Source organism: Xyrauchen texanus, chromosome 28 (genome assembly GCF_025860055.1).
Source record: "Xyrauchen texanus isolate HMW12.3.18 chromosome 28, RBS_HiC_50CHRs, whole genome shotgun sequence".
Taxonomy (NCBI): Eukaryota; Metazoa; Chordata; class Actinopteri; order Cypriniformes; family Catostomidae; genus Xyrauchen; species Xyrauchen texanus.
Genome location: NC_068303.1, coordinates 5121947 through 5149640, shown reverse-complemented (window position 1 = coordinate 5149640; position 27694 = coordinate 5121947). Strand labels below are relative to the sequence as shown.

The following is a 27694-nucleotide window of genomic DNA, read 5'->3' as shown; positions in this document are numbered from 1 at the left end:
CACACATCCACACAATTTATTCTTTAACATTTTGAGAGCCGAAAGCCAATCAGAAATTTCTTATGGTCACATGGCAATAGAAACTCTGTTTTATTGGTTCAAAGAAACATAATCTCCATGTGAAAGCATTCAAATGGAAGCAACTTACAGATGTTCCAACATTTGCACCAGGCATAGGAAGTCTTTAATAGGTAAGATGTAGAACATATTTTAAATATAAACAAATATAACATTTATCAGATACTCATTTATATATATATATATATATATATATATATATATATATATATATATATGTTTTAAATACTAAAGATAAAATACTAGAAACACAAAAGATACTAATGCTAAGACTCTTTCAATTGCAGTGCTTTAAAAATTGTATTATGTATATAAATATGATATTATGTTATATTATGTGATACTGTATATATATATATATATATATATATATATATATATATATATATATAGGTCTGACTGGTGGTCTCACAATTTTGCTTAAGTAAATTTATCTTGTTTTAAGGATGTTTATATATTTGTACAGGAAAACAAAGACAAAAATACAGGTTTTTTTTTTTTTTTTTACTGTGCATAGTAAATACATAATTCATTATGCATTTTTATGCCTTCTAATAGACTTATTCTAATATAAAAAAGTCAAATCTTGGAAATGTCCCTTTACTCAAATTGTTTTCTCGTACTAGGTATATAACTGTCCCTATACCATGAATCTAAGCCAACCATGGACCACAGAGTCTCTCAGCTACTGTTATGAATATCTGAACCACTCATGTGTGAAGACTGTCTACTCTCCTGTCATACGAGCTCCTCTCTACCTCCTGTTTGCTATAACCATCATTCTTACAGTATGCGGTAACCTGTTGGTCATATTCACAATCTACTGTTTCCAGGAGCTACACACTCCTACCAACTACCTGATCATCTCAATGGCCATAGCTGACCTGCTTTTGGGTGGCTTTGTTATGCCTCCCAGCATGGTGCGGTCTTTGGAGACATGCTGGTACTTTGGAGATTTTTTCTGCAAATTTCACTCCAGCACTGATTTTACCCTGTGTAATGTCTCTGTGTTGCATCTCACATTCATCTCAATTGATCGCTACTATGCGGTGTGTCAGCCACTGCAGTACTACAACAAAATCACCACACGTGTGAGCATTGCCATGATCATGGCCAGCTGGAGCTTCTCGGCCCTCTTTGGCTTTGGCATTACATTATCTGGGTTCAAAATTGAAAACCAACAAACCGAGGATCTTCGTGTTGATTGCAAGGGAGGGTGTTTAGGACTGCATGGAAGAGAAATTGGAGTGACATATTCAGTTATCTTTTTTTTCATCCCTATGTTTGTAATTGTCAGCATTTACAGTCACATTTTTGTTATAGCACAGAAACATACTCGTGCTATTAATCACTACCCCCCAAGCTCATCACTTAGAACAAAGGATCTGAAAGCCACTAAGACACTTGCTATTGTCATTGGAGTTTTCATGTGCTGTTGGACCCCTTTTTTCATGTGTAACATCATAGACCCTGTTGTTAACCATTCAATACCTGATTTGATATATGAGGTTCTAATGTGGGTGGCATATTTGAACTCAGTGTTTAACCCTTTGATATATGCTTTATTTTACAGCTGGTTCAGAGACAAATCCAAAGTTCTACTCAGCAAACTGAATATTTTCTTGAAATTTAGAGGCACATTTTAAATATATTTTATGTACAGTGCCATTTCTTATATTCAGTCTAAATGTTCTTTGCATATTTTATAAACATTCTGTCCTTCCAATGTCTAGGTCAAGCTGTTCTGTTGTTATAGGTACATTGCATGATTCAGTAGGCAAAAGTGAAGAGAAAACATGCCATATTAGTTGTATGTCATGCTTCTATTTGATATACAAATTCTTTTTTAACCTTATATTAACTATCACATGCATTTTATTATGCAGCTCACCTATTCTGTCCCTGTAAAAAAAAAATGTGTAAACTGTAACTGTATTTATGTACTTTTTTTGCTGTATAATTACATTTTGGTCCATTCTTTCTAATTCTTTTTCATTATTATTATTATTTAATTTATTTTTTGTTTCATAAAAAGAGAATACAAATCTGCCCTTATGTTGGCTATAAATCTGTGACATGTTGCACTTTTCCCAAATTGACATTATAGCCGCGTCCACACTAATACGTCCACACTAATATGTTTTCATATAAAAATGCATAGTGTACATTTTACTACAGTATGTTTATTTTCCTCCACTCTGCCTTTCAAATACACTCTTCATTACCACATACTTTAGAAAACTATGACTTAAGGACACTGAAAATGGAGGCAGTGTGGAAGTGGCCTGAGATGAATAAACCAACATTTTTCTGCTTCTTCATATGTCCCATTTTGCTGCACAGCTCATCTTCATAGAAAATAACAATAAATATATTTAGTCCAGACATTGCAAGGCTGTTTTAATGACCGAATTAACATATTTTCCTTATAATTAAACAATAAATGTAAGTGCAGCAGGAAGACTAGCAGCTGTACATCATCGCACCATTAGCTGGGTAATTCCTAGCCAATCACGTGTAAGCAATTGCTTTATAAGTCTGCTCACAGTCTATCACATTGCTGTTTCAGTGTGCTAACACGGCAAAATTATGTTTATCAAAGTCATGATACAGTATATTACAGTTTAGTGCAATACAGTATACAAGTATACAGTATGGTGCAATACGTACCGGTATGTGAACATAAAAAAACAAAAAGCATGTAAATTCATATTTAGACATTTACTTATACAAACCACATACAAAAAATGTGTTCAACATTTAAAGTCACTATTGTTACCTTTTATTTTTCAGATTTAGACTACTACCTCTACAAACCCATACACATTTAGACATTATTTAATTTGTACATTCCTGTATAAAAACTCTGCGTATATACAGTATACTATTCATCTATATATTAATCTATACAATACAGAATTAAAGCAGCTAGACACAGTATTACAGGATATATCATCAGAAACAAAATTGATTGTGTGCGTGTCTCTCTGTGTGTGTGAATGAGTAAGAGAGAGAGAGAGAGAGAGCACATCAGGCAATAACAATGTGAATTCTGATGGTATCATATGGTAATACCATGGTACTTTGATATGCAATTACCATATTTATGTACCATTCTGTTTTTGCATAGTGCTTCAAAGTACTTAAAAGAATACCACATTACTACCTTGGTAAATTGATATATGATTACCATGTTCATATACTATTTTATTTACATGGAGCTTCCAAATAATTAAAAAAATACCATGGTACATTGCTCTATGAATACCATTTTTGTATAGCCTACCATTGTATTAACATACTGTAGTGCGTCCAGGTAGTGGTACATGTCCAAAAACAAGGTAATGTCATGGTACTTTTTTGTGTTTTTGTGTAGGCTAATATGTGTTTTGATACTCTTTTGGTTGGAAAATGTATTTACTTGCAGAAGTAGTTTACAAGCTGCAAACATGCAAGACCTTCTTCCTCAATGGCAAAGATAAGATGCATTTGCAGGTTTCGTTTCCATTTATTGTAGATCCACTGCAACTAGCGTTATCTTTATTTTCCATTTTATAATACATTCTGTGAGCTTATTGGCAAGTGAGAGCGCACACAAATGATTCAGCAGCGTACGTGCAAGCTTTCTGAAACAATCAGACTCTATCGCGAACTGATGTAAACTGCTTTCCAGTCACATGTGACCAATTTATTTAAAAGAATCAGCTCAGGTGAGCGATTCATTTGTGATTGGACATCTTTAGATTTTATTCAAAACTGGTGATAGTAAACAACGTGTACAAGGCATGATGTAGTGGTGTAGCTCTTCTCGACGCTACACCACTACCTTGTCAAAAATATAGCTTTACTAATGAAAAGCTACTTGATATAAAAAATAGTGAAGCTACCACCTCACTACTCAGAAATGTAGTGAACCTAATAGCTTCACTATTTGTAGCATCACTGTCATCACAAAACAACATCATCAAGTCATGCAGTGCCATCTTTAAATCTGCTGTGACACTACAGGAAACACAGACAAGACAACGGTGTTCATCAGCCCCATTATACTCACCCAAAGACCAAAGGAAAGTATGGTTTGACATTCAGCTGTTTTGCAGGGAGGTGGAGAGAAGGTAACAAAAATGCATGACAAGATGAGGTAAGATGATTTATATTGTAATATGATAAATATTTATCTAAAATGGCTTCCCTGCTCCACATGTGTGCCTATAAATGTTAAAGGGTGCCCCACGATCACACATTGCTGAATTGAGATTGTTTCATCAAACGCAGCCTTTTGCTTTTGCACATCATGATTTTATTCTTAATTCAATCAATCGTGCAGCCTTATTGGATAGCATGTGGATGTCTCAGAGGTCAAAGTCTGCAGGATTAGAGCATTTTCAGAAAACAGTGCCAGAGGCTCCTGGGGCATATGGCATCCTCAGCCGCGGTCGCGCAGCTAGGTTTGATGCATATGAGACCTCTTCAGCACTGTCTTCAGACTTGAGTCACGTATCTTGTGATCTTCACCCCCCCCCCCCACTGCCGTCAGCAATTCAACCCCTGGACAGACCTCTGCTTCCTGTGGACCGGAGTCCCTCTGCAGCAGGTGTCCAGACACATCGTGGTCACCACAGATGCCTCCAAACAGGGTTGGGTCGCCATGTGCAACGGGCACGCCGCCACCGGTTCCTGGTCAGGCCCACGGCACCCGGACTTGGTTCTCGGATCTCATGCTCCTCGCGACAGCACCTCCCTGGCAAATCCCCCTGAGGCAAGACCTTCTTTCTCAGGGACGGGGCGACCTCTGACATCCTCGCCCAGACCTCTGGAACCTCCACGTCTGGCCCCTGGATGGGATGTTGAAGATCTGAGTGGTGTACCACCAGCTGTCGATCAACCAAGCCAGAGCTCCCTCCACCAGGCAGTTTTACGCCCTAAAGTGGCGCCTGTTTGCAAATTGGTGTTCTTCCCGATCTGAAGACCCGCAGAGGTGCGCAGTTGGGTTCTATGAGGCGCCCGAAGGTTGAACCCTCAAAGGTCCCTACGACCCCTTTCAGGGACCAGGTAGTGAACCTGCAAGCACTGCCCAGGGAGGAGGCAGACCCAGCATTATCATTGGACCTCTTCCTCGTGGGGTCTAAAGTCCCACGTGATGTACTCACCGCATTTATCCTCCCTCCAGTCTGGGCAGGATGTGATCTGTGGGGTCTTTTCCCCCTGAAAGAATAGGAGTTGGAAAAGAACATATAATGTTAAATGGCCCCAGCCGCATCTAACGCACTATGAGGAGAAACATAGAGGGAGAAAAGGCCACGGCTGGCATGTCCTGCTCCCATGCTTGCCACGTTGCTTGTTCCCACCCCCCAAGAGAATCCTTGGTCGGATGCTGGGAACCTAATAGTAACATAATGACATCTTAGTGGGGCGTCGGGGAGGTTTACACTATAAGGTCTCTTGGTAGGCTCAACACTCTACCAAGCCGCTGTGATGGCCGAAACTTATTCTCGGCTCCTCAGTGCAGAACCTGACTGAACAGATGCACGATCCCTGCCTTTTATACCCATATGTCCAGGGGAGGGACATGCAAATTCTGTTCGCCAATTTGGCATTCGCCTTTTTCATATTCAGAGGTATCCGAGGTTTTGTAGTTATAGGCGTTCTCAAAAAAATGATTAGAGAAAGATTTAAGCTACTTGTGTTTTACTTTGATAGATGGTTAATAGCTGACTGTATTGGGCTAAAAACCTGTCACTGGGTAAGGACTGGGAATCGTAAGGAATTTCATGATTCCGGCTCTTCTAATGATTCTGGTCCTGAACTATTCTTTGAGTAATTTTGCGAGATAAATAATTTTTTTAAATACTGTCCTCACCAGCCTTTTGCTAAGTATATATAACATATCAGATATATAAATGCAATCCAATAATTGTGTGTTTCATGCTGTATCAGTAGGGTGCGGTGCCGGTTAATGCACTGAAGAAAATACTGTCCGATTATTTTATTACAGTGGTTCCACCTGAATCAGCAGAAAAATATATATATATCTATATACATAGATATATATATAAGGAAAACATTATTTATAAATAAATTACAATAAATTTTAGCTTTTTTCTTCAATTAATCCTGACATATGGACCAAAATCTCCTAAGTGTCATCTTTCAAAAGAGACAATGAACTGCAACCATTTTGTGTATATGTGAATGTACTAAGTGAACTCCAAAAGAACCATGTATCTTTTGAAAACATATCAGAAAATTTAGTTTCATTGTCAAATTTAGAGCCTGTTTTCCAAGGTTATTGCATTCAGAGCCTTTGTTATATTAAGAATAAAAAAGACCCATTACATTTGTGACCACAAAACCCTGATCCCCCACCCCCCAATTTTTATCTTTGGGCCCCACCAATGTTCTAGACATGGTTACGGCCTTGAAGAACATTGATATTAATCATCTAATCAAAATATGTCATAAAGTCACTCAGAAAAAAGAGAGGGTACATTGTTGGTGACTAGGTGGTACTTGGATATCTTGCTTTGATAAAAGGTTGTACTTGGTCTGAAAAATATCAGAACCATTGAATTAGACCAACGAGCACCCATGCAGTTTTGCCACACATGTATTTCTGTCAGATAAGAATTATGGGGTCAGGTAAGAACAGGGATTTCAGATGGACTTCATTTATTGCATAGGCAGGGATGAGGACATAAAGAAAACAAATACATTAAAGGTAAAATTCTTAGATTGTTGCCATCCAGTATCACAGCAACATTTGACAGATGAGACTTTCCAGTCATTGGCAAGGATCAGTGTGATTTCACATTTACAACAGTATTGTTCTTGAAGAATTAGTCTGAAATATTTCTCCAGATAGAATGACTCCAAATGCATGTCTGAACCTGCTGTTAAAGAAGGCATACACTATGGGATTACAAGTGGAATTATAATATCCAACCCAAAGAAACAAATCAAACAACAGTGGTGGTACAGAGTAGCCAATGAACGGATCAATAAGATTACAAAGAAAAAAAGGAATCCAGAAAGACAGAAACACCCCCATGATGATAGCTAATGTCTTTGTGGCTTTTCTCTCTTTTTTTAAATGACTGTTAGTGCTCTGGATGGCCTGCACCTGTCTTTGAGCCACATGTAATATTTTCAGGTAAACACAGAGCATAACAAAAGCAGGAATATAAAAACAGGTCAGTGACATTAGTGTAGCTGCCTCTTTACTATGAAACAAAATGCATATTCCTTCACAATCAACATTTTCATAGTAAAAATCTTCAACACCTAGAATATTAAGCTCCAGGAATATCAAACCAAACCCCAAAGTAGCTGAAACAGTCCAACAAATAATAATCATGAACAGAGTGGCATGTGATGTCATTTTACTATAATATTCTAAAGGATGACATATGGCATAATATCTCTCTAAAGCAATGATACAGAGATTCAGAATTGAAGCAGTGCACAATGTCACATCCAGACTGCTATGCATTTTACAGAAAAAATCTCCCAGATACCAGCAAGTCTCAACCGAGCGCACCATGCTGGGAGGCATCACAACTCCTCCTACAAGCAAGTCGGCCACAGCCAGAGACAGGATGAGGTAGTTGGTTGGTGTGTGCAGCTGCTTGAAATGAATAACAGTTATGATCACTAATAAGTTTCCTATAATGGTGACAATTGAAGAGACACTGAAAAGAATATAAAGTATTATGCGAGATTCCAAAGGATAGACAAGCTTCTGACAAGAGGTGTTACTAAACTCAAAACAAAGAAAGGGCTTTTCCAAGATTCCATTCTGACTGATGTTGATTTGGGTGTCCATTTATAGATGATTCCCTGTTTGGATCAATAGATTGCACAAGTTAACTGCAGCTTTTAACAAACATTGTACTGTTAAGTTTAATAGTTTTTACAGGTAAACTACATGCATAAGATTTGGTGGATTTTAAATGCTACACACTTACAAGTTCTAATATTTCCAAGGGCAATCTAATCATTGCATAAAATATATTAGAACATGAATAACGCATGCACAGTAATTATTTTCCCTTTAAGCCTTACTGTCATTTTAATTGTGATTTAATTTAAAAATTATAATATTGAGTTCAATAACTTTAGTACTGTATGCCCATATACTTAATTCTTAATATGTATAATAAACCAATTAACTTTATATTTTCATTGGCATGGACATTTTTCACAGTCTCTTACCCATGTTCTTACCTCTCCTCCCACAAAGAAGCAAAAAGATACTTCATGGAGAAGAGAGGCCACATTTATAGCCAAACAGTTTCATAGCAACCTCTCTTCTGCCAAATTACCCAGCCCTCAATATCTGAGAAATCTCCTATCGCATCATGCCCATAAAGTCTCAAAACATTATTTTATATACACTCACCTAGAACTTTATTAGGAACACCTGTACACCTACTTATTCATTTTATTATCTAATCAGCCAATCATGTGGCAGCAATGCACTGCATAAAATCATGCAAATATGGGTCAGGAGCTTCAGTTAATGTTCACATCAACCATCACAATAGGGAAAATTGGTGGCATGATTGTTGGTGCCAGACAGGCTGGTTTGACTGGTATAACTGCTGATCTCCTTGGATTTTCATGCACAACAGACACTATAGTCTCTAGAGTTTACTCAGAATGGTGCCAAAAACAAAAAAACATACAGTCAGCGGCAGTTCTGTGGACAGAAACACATTGTTGATGAAAAAGGTCAACGGAGAATGGCCAGAGCAGTTTGAGCTGACAGAAAGGCTACAGTAACTCAGATAACCACTCTATACATTTGTAGTGTGCTGAATAGCATCTAAGAATGCAAACACATCGAACCTTGAGGCGAATGGGCTACGACAGCAGAAGACCATATTGGGAACTATTTTTAGGACCATACTGTTCCTAATAAAGTTCGAGGTGAGTGTATATATATATTTGTAAATATTTGATTAGATCTTTTCACGTGACAACACTGAAGAAATGACACTTTGCTACAATGTAAAGTAGAGAGTGTACAGCTTGTATAACAGTGTAAATTTGCCATGCCCTCAAAATAACTCAACACACAGCCATTAATGTCTAAACCTCTGGCAACAAAAGTGAGTACACCCCTAAGTGAAAATGTCCAAATTGGGCCCAATTAGACATTTTCCCTCCCCGGTGTCATGTAACTTGTTAGTGTTACAAGGTCTCAGGTGTGAATGGGTAGCAGGTGTGTTAAATTAGGTGTCATCGCTCTCACACTCCCTCAAACTGGTCACTGGAAGTTCAACATGGCACCTCATGGAAAAGAAGTCTTTGAGGATCTGAAAAAAAGAATTGTTGCTCTACATAAAGATGGCCTAGGCTATAAGAAGATTGCCAATACCCTGACACTGAGCTGCAGCACGGTGGCCAAGACCATACAGCGGTTTAACAGGACAGGTTCCACTCAGAACAGGCCTCGCCATGGTCGACGAAAGAAGTTGAGTGCACGTGCTCAGCGTCATATCCAGAGGTAGTCTTTGGGAAATAGACGTATGAGTGCTTCCAGCATTGCTGCAGAGGTTGAAGGGGTGGGGGGTCAGCCTGTCAGTGCTCAGACCATATGCCGCACACTGCATAAAATTGGTCTGCCTGGCTGTCGTAACAGAAGGAAGCCTCTTCTAAAGATGATGCACAAGAAAGCCTGCAAACAGTTTGCTGAAGACAAGCAGACTAAGGACATGGATTACTGGAACCATATCCTGTGGTCTGATAAGAAACCAGGTGAGGAGTACAAAGACAAGTGTATCTTGCCTACGGTCAAGCATGGTGGTGGGAGTGTCATGGTCTGGGGCTGCATGTGTGCTGCCGGCACTGGGGAGCTACATTTCATTGAGGGAACCATGAATGCCAACATGTACTGTGACATACTGAAGCAGAGCATGATCCCCTCCCTTCGGAGACTGGGCCGCAGGGCAGTATTCCAGCATGATAACGACCCCAAACACACCTCTAAGACGACCACTGCCTTGCTAAAGAAGCTGAGGGTGAAGGTGATGGACTGGCCAAGCATGTCTCCAGACCTAAACCCTATTGAGCATCTGTGCTACTGAGTACAAGGTGTTTAACATCCACCAGCTCCGTGATGTTGTCATGGAGGAGTGGAAGAGAACTCCAGTGGCAACCTGTGAAGCTCAGGTGAACTCCATGCCCAAGAGGGTTAAAGCAGTGCTGGAAAATAATGATGGCCACACAAAATATTGACACTTTGGGCCCAATTTGGACATTTTCACTTAGGGGTGTACTCACTTTTGTTGCCAGAGGTCTGGACATTAATGGCTATGTGTTTAGTTATTTTGAGGGGACAACAAATTTACAATGTTATACAAGCTGTACACTCACTACTTTACATTGTAGCAAAGTGTCATTTCTTCAGTGTTGTCACATGAAAAGATATAATCAAATATTTACAAAAATGTGAGGGGTGTACTCACTTTTGTGAGATACTGTATATAGCAAAGAGGTTAGAAATCCCCAAGAGAGGCTAGAGATTTGTTCTATAGGCTACTGCTTAACTCTGGAATAGCCTTCCTGGTGCTGCAACAAATTGAAGACAAACAGATGTGTATCTGCAACCCCAATAGCTTTACTTTTCCCACAAGACCAACAGCTTTTGCCTGCTGCCAAAAAAAAACATTTGAAAGACGACATACAAAAGCATTGCTGGAAGAAAGGCACTTAAAGGGTCTTGAAACACAAAATACATTTTAACTGATAAGAATAATTCACACAAGAGCTTGGTGATAGAACCATGTAATCGAATAATGACAATATCACAATGCCGATTGCAACACTTACTGACAGAAGATGATCGACAATATCTGGAAATTACAAAACCATGGAGCTGGGATTTTGACAAATATATTGTATAGTATAGTACCAGGGTGTGCAATTAGCACCCGTGAAATGCGTGTAGCCTATATCATATCATACTGGGTAATTTTGATTATCTAACCGCCACTGTGGTGGGCTAACTGTAAGACATCTTGGAATGACACATGACAAAAATTGCAGTTAGACACAAAGACATTCACTTTAAGAAACAAAAAGTATTATATTTTAAAGAATATAAAATATAAGCCTTCTTGCACTGGTGCTGTGCAAGGTCAGGGAGGACGGGGAACAAGTCACCTTAGGAGCTCTTACTGGCCCACTCGGACTTGGTTCCTCGCGACAGCACCTCCCTGGAATATTCCCCTGAGGAAGGACCTGCTTTTTCAGGGATGGGGCACCCTCTGGAATCCGCGCCCAGACCTCTGGAACCTCCATGTCTGGCCCCTGGACGGGACGTGGAAGATTTGAGTGACCTACCACCTGCGGTCATAGACACAATCAACCAAGCCAGAGCTCTCTCTACCAGGCAACTTTACGCCGGCGCTTGTTCGCATATTGGTGTTCTTCCCTGTCTGAAGACCCACAGAGATGCGCAGTTCAGTCAGTGCTTTTATCCCTGCAAGAGAGGTTGGAGGGGAGGCTGTCCCCCTCCACCTTGAATGTGTATGAAGCCGTTATCATGGCCCACCACGACACAGTGGATGTTAAGTCCTTGGGCAAGCATGACTTGATTATCAGGTTCCTTAGAGGCGCCCGGAGGCTGAATACTCCCCAGCCAAGCCTGTTCCCCTCCTGGGATCTCTCAGTGGTCCCCTCGAGCCTTCAGAGACTCCCCTTTGAGCCACTTGACTCAGTTGAGCCCACTCAGCCTCTCCTTGATGACGGCCCTCCTGATCGTGCTCACTTCCATCAAGAGGGTTGGGGACCTGCAAGCGTTCTCTGTCAGCGACACCTGCCTAGAGTTCAGTCCGGCAAACACCCATGTGGTCTTAAGACTGCGACCGGGCTACATACCCAAGGTTCCTACGACCCCCTCCAGGGACCAAGTAGTGAACCTGCAAGCAAAGCTGCCCCGGGAGGAGGCAGACCCAGCCTTTTGTTGCTGTGTCCGGTGCATGCTTTGCATAATTATGTGGACCTCATGCAGAGCTTTAGATGTTCTGAGCAGCTCTTTGTCTGCTTTGGTGGACAGCAGAAAGGGAACGCTGTCTCCAAACAAAGGCTTTCCCATTGGGTCGTTGATGCCATCGTACTGGCCTATCACACACAGGCCGTGCCCGCCCCCTTGCGGGTTCAAACACACTAAACAAGAAGTTTACTAGTCAAGGACTAGCCAATGGCACCTTGCTAACAGACATATACAGAGCAGCGGGCTGGCAACACCCAATACCTTTACGAGATTTTATAATCTCAGGGTTGAGTTGGTCTCGTCCCGTGTTTTCTCAGGTGCGAGCCGGGAGAACTTGGTAACACAGAACAACTGACCGGGTGTACCTCTTGCACCTAGCGCCTTTCCCCTCCACTGAGATGATCACGTGCGTTCTTATCCCAGGAGATCCCACTAAATCGGCTCCCTGGATGACTCCTCCCTAGCCCTCTGGTCTGCAAATTCAGTGGAGGAATTCCCCAACCAGACCCACTACAGATACTAAAACTACTCTGTACTGGAATAGGTGCTCCACAGGACGGGCACTTGTGTGGATTATTCCCCCTGTGTGTATTTTCCATGGTACTGTCCCCCTACGGGCAGACCCGCGTCTCACTTGGGCAGTCCGCCGTGTTTTTATCAGCTCCTCCGCAGCAGGTGGAATCTACCACCACGCCATTTCCACATGTGGCCTGAAAACCCATGTGATGTATTCCGCCACTCTTTACCTCCCCCCCAGCCTGGGCAGGTGGTGGTCTCCACTGGGTCTTTTCCCCCTGAAAGAATAGGAGTTGGATTAAAAATGCCTTCCCCGTTTCGTGTGATAGCGTTAAGCTGGCCCAAGCCGCTTTGACTCTATGCGAGGATCATAGAGAGAAAAGGCGCGGCCTGCTCCCATAATTGGCACATTGCTTTGTTCCCCCCTTCGGGGTGCCGGGAACCTAAAAGGTTTATGATGATTTTATGGGCTGTTGTGGAAGAGTATGTGCAGTCTGACGCAGCCTGTCACTTTGGCATGCAACTATCTGCCAACACCTGCATCAGCAGCGCACATACACAGTTCAGCCCATGGCGTGATTGAATATGGACCCCTAGTGTCACTTCTTCGACACAAGGTCAGGAAAAATTAGAATTTGTGTTGACCTTAGGGAGCCAAATAAAGCAGTAATTGTGGACACTTTTTCACTGCCTCATATGGATGAACTGCCCTAAAAGGTGCCACTGTTTTTACTACAATTGACTTAACGTCTAGGTTACTGTTGTAACCTCCGTTCCCTGATGGAACCTCCTCCCGGCCACAACGCTGAACCAAGTTACTGTTATGGCCGAACCTCATTCTCGGCTCCTCAGTGCAAAACCTGAATGGACAGACGCATATTTCCCTCCCTTTATACCCGTATGTCCGAGGGAGGGACATACAAATTCTTTCTGCCAATTTCTCATTGGCCTTTTCTCAAGTTCAGAGATGCGCGAGGCTCTCAAGAGAGACCCCTAGTGTCGCTTCTTCGACACAACGTCTCGTTCCCTCCATCAGGGAACAGAGGTTACAACAGTTACCAAGACGTTAAGTCAATTGTAGTAAAAACAGTGGCACCTTTTAGGGCAGAAAGCAGTGCATCCATATGAGGCAGTGAAAAAGTGGCCACAATTACTGCTTTATTTGGCTCGCTAAAGTCAACACACATTCTAATGTTTCCTGACTTTTTCTGCGTGACCACAGTCGGTGACACCCATGCAGAGGCGTCAACATGCTCGATGACTTCTCTCAGCAGGCGATGTAATTCCTTGGACACAGCACTCCTGACAGAGAATGGAAGATGGCAAAGTTTTTGCTGCACTGGAGTGACAGTTTCATCGATTTTTACACGGTGTACGAAGTTTTTGACACAGGCGAACTCAGGTGGAAATGTGGAAGCACATTCAAGCACCAGTGCAGGGGAAGCAGGTACAAAATGAGCATCAGGTGGCAAAGCTTAGTTGTTTTCAATCCTCACATTCAGTGCTGACATTGTGTAATGTCAATTTTTTTTTATATTTCTTGCATGATGCATTTGCAGCAGGGCAGTTTGCTAGATGAGCTTCTGATCTGCAGCGAAAGCACTATTTCCTCTTGCCAGCATGAGCAGAAACAGAGCAGATTAGCAGCAGCCATCTGCCAAAAGTTTTGGTATGTTAGCAGTAATCTGAAATACTCATCGCCAATTTGTTGCAACTCCTAATTACTAATAAAATAATTAAGATGAAAGCTGGTCGAAGAATGTCATGCTTTAATGGTAGCAGCAGGTAAGAACAATGTGAGCGGCAAATCACATCCGTTCGTCATAACCCGGAAGGCAGTAATTACTTCATATTAACATATTTAATTAAATGAACATAAAGTGCAGTTTGAATTTAGAAATATCTTTGGTTTAAGTTTTTGGGTTTCAAAAACTGAAATTCATTTATAAAGCAGCCCAGAAAAACTGCATGGATGGATGCAAAAACATGTTAGGGGTCCACTCAAAATGATTTAAATGATTGTAGGTTAAACTTACTTTATCCAACGATTGGTTGGTTCTCTGTTTTCTGAAATATCCCAATGCTGTAAAAAAACGCTGCAAAATAGCAGTCGAAAAGAATCGGACTGAATAGCAAACCGATTCAGACCTTTTTTCTAAATCGTATGGCCAATTCACCGAACTCACAGAACCGACTCAAAAGAATGATTAATTTGTGAATCGGGCAAAACTAGTTATGATTCTACACAGCCGACTAAAATACAGAACACACATCATAAAAAATGATACTGTCAGTCAAATAAGTTGAAGTTTTCATGGTATATTCTTTTAAAAGGAGCTCGACTGTTCTCAGAATAAAGTCAGAGTCCACACTTGTGCAAGTAAGAGTCAAGACTGAATTCAAATGCTCACAAGTCAATAACAAATAAAACATCTGCTCGTAGGATTTGGCCATAAGCGTGAGACTGAAGCAAATTTATGTATGTATGCATCTCACATTCTGAGCTTTGCAAGTGCTAAATGTGCTTCCCAACTGAAACACGCATCTGCGTGGCATGATTACATTTGTTGTGACCCACCACATCTCAAAGTAGGAGAGTTACAACCCTCAGATTAAAACTAGAACATGGTAAGACTTTTGGTTATGACTTTATTGTGTTTTAAGGAAAGTGTTATATATTGTAATTATCATTTACAATCAATTTGAGTTTTTTTCTTCAAATAATTCTGAATTTTGGACAAAAATCTTGTACGTGTCTTCTTTCAAATGAGACCAGAGTTCATGAACTGTAAACACTTTAGGTATATCTGAATGAATAATTTGAACTTCAAAAGAACCATGTCTCTTTTAAAAAAAAAATTATTACATTTTTGGTCAATATCAAATTTAGACCCTGTATACCAAAAGGTATTGCATTCAGCGCCTTTGTTATATTAAGGAACAAAAAGAACCATCACATTTGAAACCTCAACACCCGTGAATGGTTTGGTTCCCCCACCACAAAATTCGAGACATGCTTACGGCCTTAAGAATAATTTATATGAATCATATTTATCAAAAAATGGAATTAAGACACTCAGCCCTTCAGCTTGCACATGTCAATTTGCTCAATGTGGAAAAAAGAGAGGGTACATTGGTAGTGACTATATGGTACTTTGATGTCCTACTTTGATAAAAAGCCATACTTGGCATGATATATTTCAGATCTATTGAGATCAACGAGCACTCATGCAGTTTTCCCACACATGGATTTCTGGATCAGAACAGAGATGTCAGATTTTATTTATTTATGTGTTTCTGAAGCAGGGATGAGGACATAAAGAAAACAAATACAATAAAGGTAACATTCTTAGATCGATGCCATCAAGTATCACAGCAATATATGACATATGAAACGGTTCATAATGATAGAATTTCCAGTCATTGGCAAGGATCAGTGTGATTTTACATTTACAACAGTATTGTTCTTGAAGAATTAGTCTGAAATATTTCTCCAGATAGAATGACTCCAAATGCATGTCTGAACCTGCTGTTAAAGAAGGCATACACTATGGGATTACAAGTGGAATTATAGTATCCAACCCAAAGAAACAAATCAAACAACAGTGGTGGTACAGAGTAGCCAATGAACGGATCAATAATATTACAAAGAAAAAAAGGAATCCAGAAAGACAGAAACACCCCCATGATGATAGCTAAAGTCTTGGTGGCTTTTCCCTCTTTTTTTAAATGACTGTTAGTGCTCTGGATGGCCTTCACCTGTCTTTGAGCCACATGTAATATTTTCAGGTAAACACAGAGCATAACAAAAGCAGGAATATAGAAACAGGTCAGTGACATTAGTGTAGCTGCCTCTTTACTTTGAAAAAAAATGCATCTACCATCACAATCAACATATTCAGAGTAAAAATCTTCAACGCCTAGAATATTAAGCTCCAGGAATATCATGCCAAACCCCAAAGTAGCTGAAACAGTCCAACATATAATAATCATGAACAGAGTGGCATGTGATGTCATTTTACTATAATATTCTAAAGGATGACATATGGCATAATATCTCTCTAAAGAAATGATACAGAGATTCAGAATTGAAGCAGTGCACAATGTCACATCCAGACTGCTATGCATTTTACAGAAAAAATCTCCCAGATACCAGCAAGTCTCAACCGAGCGCAGCATGCTGGGAGGCATCACAACTCCTCCTACAAGCAGGTCGGCCACAGCCAGAGACAGGATGAGGTAGTTGGTTGGTGTGTGCAGCTGCTTGAAATGAATAACAGTTATGATCACTAACAAGTTTCCTATAATGGTGACAATTGAAGAGACACTGAAAAGAATATAAAGTATTATGCGAGATTCCAAAGGATAGACAAGCTTCTGACAAGAGGTGTTACTAAACTCAAAACAAAGAAAGGGCTTTTCCAAGATTCCATTCTGACTGATGTTGATTTGGGTGTCCATTTATAGATGATTCCCTGTTTGGATCAATGGATTGCACAAGTTAACTGCAGCTTTTAACAAACATTGTGTTGGTAAGTTTAATAGTTTTTACAGGTAAACTACATACATGATTGGGTGGATTTTAAATGCAACATACATACAAGTTCTAATATTTCCAAGGGCAATCTAATCATTGCATAAAATATTTTAGAACATGAATAACGCATGCACAGTAATTATTTTCCCTTTAAGCCTTACTGTCATTTGAATTGTGATTTAATAGAAAAATGATTTAGTTCAATTACTTTGTTTCTACTGTATGCCCCTTACAAGCAGGTGGTAATGAAATAAATCTTCATTTAATTCTTAATAAGTACAATAACCCAATCAATTTTATATTTTCAACATCATGGAAATTTTTGCCTGGCTTTTCTTTTTCAACATCTTTTACCCATGTTCTTACCTCTCCTTCCATAAAGAAGCAAAAAGTTGCTACATAGAGAAGAGAGGCCACATTTATAGCCCATCAGTTTCATAGCAACCTCTCTCCTGCCAAATCACCCAGCCCCTCTATATCTGAGAGATCTCCTATTACATTACACTCATTAAGGTCTCAAAACATTGCTTTTTTGATAGTGGAGAGAATAGAAATCCCCAAGAGGGACCAGAGCTTTTTCCTTTTGGCTCCTAACCTCTTCTGCAACAAGTTGAAGAACTTATTTAAACCATGTGGGGTTTAAACCTACAACCAGTAGCTTTACATGTGCCACAAAGCCAACAGCTTTACCAATTTGAAAGATGAAATACAAAAGTATTGCTGGGAGAAAGGCACTTAAAGAGTCTTGAAACACAAAAACACATTTTAACTGATTAGAATAAATCACATCATTAACATGCATTTCCTATTGGACTGTTTCTAGAATTATGGACAATTTATCTGAGGGATTTTTTTTAACAAATATAGTCTTACTCCAGCAATTTCGGCATTACAAATGCCATTCATGTGAGGTAAAAGATCAGGCCATACAAAATACAAAAGTAACTGTAATCTAATTACAAGTAATTGATTTTTGTAATTTGATTACATTATCCAGATTACATGTATTCTAATATTACTTAAATCTGGTTGCTGCTAATCAGGTATTATTCAAGTTAAACTCAAGCTAACTGAATAAACAAAGAAAGGGAAATGCTGAATTTGATCCTTTGTAGCTTCGGTAAATTAGTGTGCTACAAGATATATGATTTAATACACATACATTTTTATGATATTTAAGATGACAAATATTGCAGGGTTGCCAACTCTCATGCATGTTTTCCATCTCAAGCTGACATGCCACCCAAATAAATCTCACAACTGAAATGCACATCTGCGTGGCATGGTTATGTTTGCCTTGAACTACTACAAATCTCACAAAAGACATATAGGACAGCCAGAGCTCTTAGATAGTGGAACTTGCTCAAGCCTCAACCTTCACTCAATATCACTGCTGGGACAATAAGACTTATGTTGTACTTTAAAGCTGTTACAGTCCCGTGTTGTCCGCCCCGTGTTTTCTGTTCCACTCGGCACGTCACACTCCATGTCACGTTTCCGTGTTTCCCGCCCCGTGTTTTCTGTTTCACTCTGCATGTTACATTTTCCTTGTTGTCCGCCCCGAGTCTCACTGTCCTTGTATAACTACACTTCCCGTCACTCCCGGCCCTGATCACTGTGTTATTGTCCGCACCTGTCTGTCATTTTGTCATTACCGTGTCTGTTTATTTAAACCCCGCTGTTTCCCCCTCCTTTTGTCGTTCGTTGGCGTTTTCATGTCCATGCCTTACGTTTGTGTTAGCGCTAAGTCAGTGGCCTCTCTCTCTGTTCATGTTCCCTGCTCGTTCGAGGATACCCTGCTGTTTGTCTGTTTCGAGGTTACCCTGCCCTGCGTGGATGTTCGCTCCTTGCACCCTGTTTGTATGTGGGCAAAGGAAATAGTGTTTTAGTTTCTTTTCCCATCTTGGACCCTTTTGTTTGTTCCTGTGTTTATATTCTTTTGTGTAGCCACAAATAAAGCCGCATTTGGATCCACACCCCCGTCTGCCTTCTCCTGCTTCACACTCACAACAAAAGCGCAATGGAGGAAGTCAAACCTCACAAATTGCTAGACAGCACAAACATTATGAAGAGCACTGACAAGTTAAACAGAAGACAACTGTCCCATGCATCAACTACAAGGCCTTTTAAATTCGCATCATCACCCTTACAAAAATGTATAATTTTTTACTGTGGAAACAGTGGCAGAAATGTAAAAGTCAAAGCATACATTAGTTTTACACAAGATGTACAGTGTGTGATGCAAATTTCATCAGCACAGTAGGACTTCAGCCATATATTGTATATTCACAATATACAGGGTTACAAGGGTTATTTTTTAAATGTATTCCACTACAGATTACAGAATACATGCTGTAAAATGTCATTTGTAACGTATTCTGTTAGATTACTCAAGGTCAGTTACGAATTCTAAATACTTTGGATTAATTCTTCAGCACTGGTGGATTTTTTCACTTGTTTTGACTATAAAAACTCTACCAGTACAGTAAGACAAAATACACATGTTAAAAATACATTCTCTGAAAAATCTAAATATCTTTCTGCCCTAATATCAAAGGTTTCACATCTTGAGTAAAAGGGTCATGATCTCCGCATGCAGGGTGTTGGCGTCTTCACCGTGCACTGAGGTAAAGCGGACGCTGGAGAAAGGGAGCGGTCCTGGCCAACCAGCGCGACGGGTTGGGAAGTGAAAATCCATGCGTCCAAGCTCCGTGCGAAGGGCACTAAGGGGACAATCATTTCCGACGGACCTGGCGAGGCTTCGCAGCAGGGCAGAGCATCGGGAGGACGCACACCCGGCAGGGGTGCGTGAGGATGATGTCTCATGTAGGCTGAGGAGGGGGTCCTGTGTAGGTGTCCTCTGGACACGTCAGAACCGGCCGGCCAGGGGAAGCAGTCGTGGGTCTGGAGGCGGGAGGTCCACATCCGGGGTGCTGGGACTGTTGAAGTGTGGCACCGGGTTTCCGTGAGAATGGCATTTGTGGGCCAGGTGACCCAGAGAAAGAGGACATTGCTCTTTTATTGAGAATGTGGGCAAAGGAAATAAACTGAACTGAGGATTCTCCTCCACCGGGGGACGGAGTGGTCTGTCTTCCAGCTCCGGAGCAAATGTCTCGTTCCTTGGGTCGACCGTCTCAGAAACTCTTGGGAGCCTTCCGGGTCCTCGAGGACATTTGGAAGATGGGGGTGTTTGCTTCCTGTGGGGCCAGGTTGGGGCGGAACTGGCTGTTTTCTAGAAGCTGCAGGAGAACGCCCTTGGAGAGTAGACGGAGAACAGCCCACGCTGGTGAAGCGGTGGGGCATGATGTGAGAAATGGCCTCCATCTGTTTATTCACACTGAGAACTTGGAACCACTCTACTGTCAATGATTGTGAGAGCGGATGAGCGAAGAGGTCGGTTGCGGGCAGTGTCCTCCATGACCTCGTCAGCTCATCATGCACCTCCAAGAAGAAAGGATCCGGGTGGGGCATGGCTGTGAACCCCAAGCTGATGGCGACCAGGCAAGCATGTCGTCCATCTGGGCATCAGCCTCAGACTGGGCATGCCAACCTGAAGGGGTAAGCAGCTCCAGGGCTCAAGGGGGTAAGCAGACTGGTCATGAGGTGAGCCTCTGTCAACCCAAGCCAGGACGGAAGTCAACAAGCATGCCGGGGGGGCGGATGGTTCGTGGGGATCTACCCGCGAAACCGAGCCTGCTGACATCCCTAAATCGCCTCCATCGCCAGCTAGGTCATCCTCAATCCTGCGGGAAGAAGGAACGGCGCGGGGGGGCGAATGGAGTGGTGTTCCTCTTTAAAAAGGAAATCCATGACCACAACGTTGCCATGGTAAGTTTCTCGCATTGAGAACACGAACCATCCACAAATGCTGCCTCAGTGTGATCGCTGCCCAGACACACAAGGCAGTGCCTGTGACCATCAGGATCGGAGAGAACTCGACCGCATCCAGGAACTACACATTGGAGGAAGGGCATCTTTATAAAGACATGTCCTGAAAGAGCTGTGTATTGCAGCTTTTAGGGAAATATTCTCTTTTAGAAGCACTGTCGAATCACCCAGGGGCAAAGCTGCACTCTTGTGCAGAGAAGGAGAAAGCCACTGATATGCGGCGTAGATCCGACAGCATATACTCTGTAGAGATGAATGGAACAGTCAGTGAATACAGCTCGCTGATTACACAAGGAAAAATCGGAATGGACAGACGCATATTTCCCTCCCTTTATAACCATATTTGCAGGGGAGGGACATGCAAATTCTGTTTGCCAATTTCTCATTGGCCTTATCTCAAGTTCAGAGATGCGCGAGGCTCTCAGGAGAGACCCCTAGTGTCGCATCTTCAACACAACACCGAAGTGAGCGACAGACAGGGAACAAAAAAATGACACAGTATATCAGAAAACAGGGAAATCACAGAATCTCATCAGATTTTTTCATGAGGAAAAAAATAAATGAACGCGAACAAACGGGTCAATATGCGCTCGAGTCCTCAACCTTGCGCAAAGTATACCTAAGCCTTTAAAGTTTCATTTTATCTCTGTTTGGGAGAATGTATTCGACTTTATTTTTAATATCATTAGTGTTATATATGCACTGTAAAAAATGTCTGTACAGAAAAAAACTTTAATTGAATAACGAGTATTAACTGTAAAATATACAGTAAAATGTCTCATTTTAAAGGACAATACAGTAGTTTTTACAATAACATGATTTTACTGTGTAATTAATGGTAAAAATGTACTTTGCTTAACAGGAGAGTACATGTATTTTTTACAGCAAATTATTGTTAAAATTACAGTAAAAATAATAACCGGCATTCCCACAATTCACTGCATGACCCATCCTATTTTATTATATTTTATGGGAATAGTTATGTTTCTTCTTATTTTTAATATCAGTTACGTACACTGGGGTGTTCTGTGTTTTATTTGATGTAGTTTAGTTAATGTTTACTGTATTATTTAAATTTCACCCTGATGGTGTTTAGTGTTTGTGTGAATACAACTGTGCACTGTCTCTACATGTTTTTAGGTCTCTTTCCTGGAAGAGCCACTATTGGTGAACTTCTGTCATCATGTGCACCTCTGAAATGTTTACGGTGATTAACAATACCTTATAAAGTAAAAACCTGATTTTTACAATTTCAGAAATTTAATATCAAATTTATGACTTTTTTTTCTGTTAATTAACAGAATTTGTTTGTTTTTATACATTTACATTTATGCATTTGGCAGACGCTTTTATCCAAAGCGACTTACAGTGCACTTATTACAGGGACAACCCCCCCCAGAACAACCTGGAGTTAAGGGCCTTGCTCAAGGGCCCAACAGTGGCATCTTGGTGGTGCTGGGGCTTGAACCCCTGACCTTCTGGTCAGTAACCCTGAGCCTCAACCCTGAGCCACCACTGCCATCATGATCATGTAAATGACAACTGTTTTAAACTGTAGAATTTACAGGTTGTTCTGTAAACTTGTTTACATTTTTACTGTAATTTTTACATAATTATTTTGGCAACAACAGCTGGCAATTATTTTTAAAAAAAAAAAAAAAACAACAGTATTTTTTTTTTTACAGTGTGTAAAGTTTCTTAATTCATTTTTTCATAACAAATACTATAATATTTGTATACAATGTTTTGAGATCTTAATGTGTTTTGACAGGGGAGATGTTGCTATGAAACCTTTGGCCTATAAATGCGGCCTTTCTTCTCCATCTAGTAAGGTGTTGCTTCTTTGTTAAAGGAAAGGTAAGAGCATGGGTGAGAGACTGTGAAACACAAAAGCCAGGCAAAAATATTCTTGTAGATGAAAATATCAAATTTAATGGGGTTTTATTTCTAAGTAAGAATTCAATGCCACCCTAATTGAAGGGACATAGAAACAAAGTGGAAAGAACTAAAGTCGTATTTTTATTAAATGCTTTATGATTTTACTGTACTAAATCACAATTGGAATGAATATTAAAAATAGTAGTTCATAACTGTTGTGCATTTTGTTATTTATGTTCCACAATAATTTATGCAATGAATAGAGTGCACTTGGAAATATTAGAACTTGTACTTACTGTATGTTGCATTTACTGTTAAATCCACCAACCCTTTAATATATAATTCACTTGTAGATACTCTTAAATGTAACTGGATAATGTTTGTCAAAGGCTGAAATTAACTTGGTAAAATCATTTGTTGCAGGGAGTCTCCATTGAATCCTGTTAATGGAAACCCAAATCAACATCAGTCAGAATGGAATCTTGGAAAAGCCCTTTCTTTGTTTTGAGTTTAGTAACACCTCTTGTCAGAAGTTTGTCTATCTTTTGGAAACTCGAATATTACTCTACATTCTTCTGAGTGTCTCTTCAGTTGTCACCATTATAGGAAACTTGTTAGTGATCATAACTGTTATTCATTTCAAGCAGCTGCACACACCAACCAACTACCTCATCCTGTCTCTGGCTGTGGCCGACTTGCTTGTAGGAGGAGTTGTGATGCCTCCCAGCATGGTGCGCTCGGTTGAGACTTGCTGGTATCTGGGAGATTTGTTCTGTAAAATACACAGCAGTCTGGATGTGACATTGTGCACTGCTTCAATTCTGAATCTCTGTATCATTGCTTTAGAGAGATATTATGCCATATGTCATCCTTTACAATATCATACTAAAATGACATCAACTTCAACTCTTGTCATGATTATTATTTGCTGGATTGTTTCAGCTACTTTGGGGTTTGGCGTGATATTCCTGGAGCTTAATATTCTAGGCGTTGAACATTTTTACTATGACAATATTAAATGTGACGGAAGGTGCACATTTGTTCAGAGTAAAGAGGCAATTATCATAATGTCACTGATCTGTTTTTATATTCCTGCTTTTGTCATGCTCTGTGTGTACCTGAAAATATTACATACAGCTCAGAGACAGGTGAAGGCCATCCAGAGCACTAACAATCAATTTAAGAAAGGGGGAAAAGCCACCAAGACTTTAACGATCATAATGGGGGTGTTTCTGTCTTTCTGGATTCCTTTTTTTCTTTGTAATATTATTGATCCGTTCATTGGCTACTCTGTACCACCAGTGTTGTTTGATTTGTTTTATTGGGTTGGATATTATAATTCCACTTGTAATCCCATAGTGTATGCCTTCTTTCATAGCTGGTTCAGACAAGCCTTCAAAGTAATTCTATCTGGTAAAATATTTCAGACTAATTCTTCAAAAACAATACTTCTCTAGTGACACTAATGCAAATGCATTTATTGATGCCATATTTTCTGACTGACTTTGGTGACCATCGATAGATTTAGCAGTATTTATTGACAAAATAAACATTTATTTTGTATATGCTTTCTTAGCAGACCATTCTTACACAAGTGGAAATCAAGGTTGTATTTTAAGAATCATGTGTGTGTAATAAGTACCTGCGTTAATAAGTGCTGTATGTCTTGACTTTCAGCATGTTCTGCATGGTCAGAACTCGAAGATCTTTTCCCCACAGATACACTCAAACATTTCAAAATATACAAATGGACATTTATTTTCTCATATTGAATCTGTAATATTCACCATATGTGTGAAGTGCAGGAATTTATCATAAAATTAGAAACCATTCACTTGTGATTACATCAAAAGCCCTTTCATCCTTAATTTCCTGAAACTTATCCTAAGCACTTCCAATACTGTTCTTTTTAGTGTCTGGCAAATACATATGTTTCTATCAACAATTTTTTCCAGATATTCACTCCGAATTCTTTATTGTCTCTCTTGACAGACCGATTAATAAAACACTTTCAGTATATTACAGTCAGAATATATTCTAGAATATTCTACAGTAAAAATATTATAACTAGCCCTATAGAAATAAGGTAAAAGAAATCCAATATATCCAGTGCAAACACAAAATGCAACTTAATAATTATGTTAATTATCAATTAATTTCAAATATGTAGCCAAACAACTTAGAGATCAACTTGTATTATTGTGTTCCTCGGCCACCACGGAAGGCCATTTCTGGGCTCCTGATGTGCCATAGTGTATGTGTGTTAATTGGAACTGTAAATGCCAGATGTTAGTGTCACACACACACACACACTGTTATGATCCCGTGTTGTCCGTCCCGTATTCTCCGTTTTCACTTATCACGTTCCGTGTCACGATCCCTTGTTGTCTGTACTGTGTTTTCTGTTTCACCCGTCACTAGTCACGTCCACGTCACGCTCCCTCGTTGTCCGCTCCGTGTTTTCTGTCTCACCGCTCACGCTTCCTGTCATGTCTTCCTTGTTGTCCGCCCGTGTTTCACTGACTCTGTGAAAAACTACACTTCCATTCTCGTTATTTAAAGCCTGCTGTTTTCCCTTCCCTTTGTCGTGCGTTGACGTTTCTTGTTCGTCTTCACGGTTCCCGTTTATAACAATGACCTCCTGCTGTTCTCTCTGTTCCCCTAGTGCATTCCAGGATTCCCCAGCCCTTCGTGGATGTTCGCTGTTTGTCCCACCTACTGTGTGTTATTTTGTGTTTGAGTTTATTCCCACCGTGGACTTTTCATTTGTTCCAGTGTTTTGTTTTGTTTTGTTATAATCCCACAGTGGTGACTCCCCAGTCGTCCATGGCGCTTCCTGTCGCGCCAGCCCCACCTGTCAGCGAGCCCGTCCCCACGCCAGTCGCCCCCCACGAGCCCGCGCGTTCCACCCGGAGGAGGAAGAGAAGACTGGCTTCCGCCTCCCAGCCCACGCCTGCCCCGGTCTGCGAGCCAGAGACCACGCCTGCCCCGGTCTGCGAGCCAGAGCTCACGCCTGCCACAGTCAGCGAGCCTGTGCCCTTGCCAGCCACGGCCTGCGAGCCTGAAGCTACGCCGACCAGGAACAGCGTTCTAGCGCATACCACGGTCAACTAGCCAGAGCCTGTCGCCCCAGAGGTCAGTGAGCCAGTGCCTGTCGCCCCAGAGGTCAGTGAGCCAGTGCCTGTCGCCCCAGAGGTCAGTGAGCCAGTGCCTGTAGCCTCAACAGGCGCTGGCTCAGGGGCGGTAGCCTCGACCGCCCCTGAGCCACCGGCTGTAGCCTCGACCGTCCCTGAGCCAGCGGCTGTAGCCTCGACCGTCCCTGAGCCAGCGCCCGTGGCCTCGACCGTCCCTGAGCCGGCGCCTGTGGCCTCGACCGTCCCTGTCCCAGTGCCAGTAGCCATGACCGTCCCTGTCCCAGTGCCAGTAGCCATGACCGTCCAGGAGCCAATGCCAGTGGCCATGACCGTCCAAGAGCCAGCGCCAGTGGTCGTGCCCGTCCTAGAGCCAGCGCCTCTCGAGCCTCCTAGGGCTCCGCCTCTCAAGTCTCTCAAGTCTTCCAGGGCTCCTCCTCCCGAGCCTCCTAGGGATCAGTCTCTCGAGTCTTCCAGGGCTCCTCCTCCCGAGCCTCCTAGGGCTCCGCCTCTCAAGTCTCTAGAGCCTTCCAGGGCTCCGCCTCTCAAGTCTCTTGAGCCTTCCAGGGCTCCGCCTCCCGAGCCTCCTACGGCTCCGCCTCCTGAGCCTCCTACGGCCCCGCCTCCCGAGCCTCCTACAGCTGTGCTCCCAGAGACTCCAGAGCCTTCTAGGGCTCCGCCTCTGAAACCTCCTACGGGGCCACCTCCCTCGGCTCCGCCTCCAGAGCCTTCCAGGTCTCCGCCTCTGAAACCTCCTACGGCGCCACCTCCCTCGGCTCTGCCTCCAGAGCCTCCCACGGCTCCGCCTCCTGGGCCTCCGGAGCCATCCTTGGCTCCGCCTTCCTCAACCCCTTCTTCTAGGCCTTCCTCGGCTCCGCCTCCAGAGGTACTCTTTGCTGCGCCTCCTGAACTCCCCTTGGCTCCGCCTTCAGAGCCTTCTTCGCCCTCGCCTCCTTCGGCTCCGCCTCCTGAACCTCCTTCAATTCCACCTCTGGAGTCTCCCGAGCCTCTCCCGGCTCCGCCTCCGAAGCCTCCATTGGCTCCATCTTCAGAGCCTTCTTCGCCATTGCCTCCCTTGGCTCCGCCCAACACTATTCTGCCTCCTGACCTGCCCAAGGCCTCACCGCCTGAGTCTACCACGGCTCTGCCTGTCTCTGCTCCACCCCCAGGGTCTCCAGCGTCCTTGCCTACGCCCCCTTCGGCGCCGCCACCCAAAGCCATGACTGCTCCGCCTCAGAAGTCCACTTTGGCTCCGCCTGCTTCCCCAGTGGCCACTCCTCTTCCCAGGCCCCCCGAACCGGCCCTTGTCTTGTGGCCAGCTCCCGGGCCACCCAAACCTGTCCCCATAGCGTGGTCGCCTCCCAGGCCACCTAAACCGGCCTCTGTCCTGTGGCCACCTCCCAGGCCTCCAGAACTGACCCTTGCCTTGTGGCCACCTCCCAGGCCTCCAGAACCGGCCATTGCCTTGTGGCTATCTAAACCTGTTCCCCTATTGTGGCCGTCCCCCAGACCACCTAAACCTGTACTTGCCCGGTCGATACCCCCCCGGCCTCCTAAACCTGTCCCTACCCGGTGGACGCCCCCCAGGCCACCTGACCCGGTTCCCTTCACACACCCCCAGAGACTGCTTGCCTGCCCTCTCGGCCCCCCTGATCCGCCAGTCTGCCC

General features: G+C 42.2%; 4 protein-coding genes across 4 annotated transcripts; 2 read left to right on the top strand and 2 right to left on the bottom strand.

The window, feature by feature from the left end:
* The first annotated feature begins 725 nt into the window (after window positions 1-725).
* taar11 (trace amine-associated receptor 11) lies at window positions 726-1724 on the top strand. The gene has a single exon (XM_052096540.1). It carries the CDS (start codon window positions 726-728, stop codon window positions 1722-1724), a length of 999 nt encoding a protein of 332 aa, XP_051952500.1.
* A 5165-nt stretch (window positions 1725-6889) lies between these two features.
* On the bottom strand, window positions 6890-7900 carry LOC127621972 (trace amine-associated receptor 1-like). Its single transcript, XM_052095817.1, has one exon. The coding sequence runs from the start codon at window positions 7898-7900 to the stop codon at window positions 6890-6892; it is 1011 nt and encodes a 336-aa protein (XP_051951777.1).
* An 8142-nt stretch (window positions 7901-16042) lies between these two features.
* LOC127621973 (trace amine-associated receptor 1-like) lies at window positions 16043-17053 on the bottom strand. The gene has a single exon (XM_052095818.1). The coding sequence runs from the start codon at window positions 17051-17053 to the stop codon at window positions 16043-16045; it is 1011 nt and encodes a 336-aa protein (XP_051951778.1).
* Window positions 17054-23341: 6288 nt separating this feature from the next.
* LOC127621974 (trace amine-associated receptor 1-like) lies at window positions 23342-24352 on the top strand. The gene has a single exon (XM_052095819.1). It carries the CDS (start codon window positions 23342-23344, stop codon window positions 24350-24352), a length of 1011 nt encoding a protein of 336 aa, XP_051951779.1.
* The last annotated feature ends 3342 nt before the right edge of the window (window positions 24353-27694 follow it).

Bases quoted from the DNA above. Each gene is read 5' to 3' on its own strand.
- LOC127621973 (XM_052095818.1), bottom strand. From the start codon at position 17,053: ATGGACACCCAAATCAACATCAGTCAGAATGGAATCTTGGAAAAGCCC.
- taar11 (XM_052096540.1), top strand. From the start codon at position 726: ATGAATCTAAGCCAACCATGGACCACAGAGTCTCTCAGCTACTGTTAT.
- LOC127621972 (XM_052095817.1), bottom strand. From the start codon at position 7,900: ATGGACACCCAAATCAACATCAGTCAGAATGGAATCTTGGAAAAGCCC.
- LOC127621974 (XM_052095819.1), top strand. From the start codon at position 23,342: ATGGAAACCCAAATCAACATCAGTCAGAATGGAATCTTGGAAAAGCCC.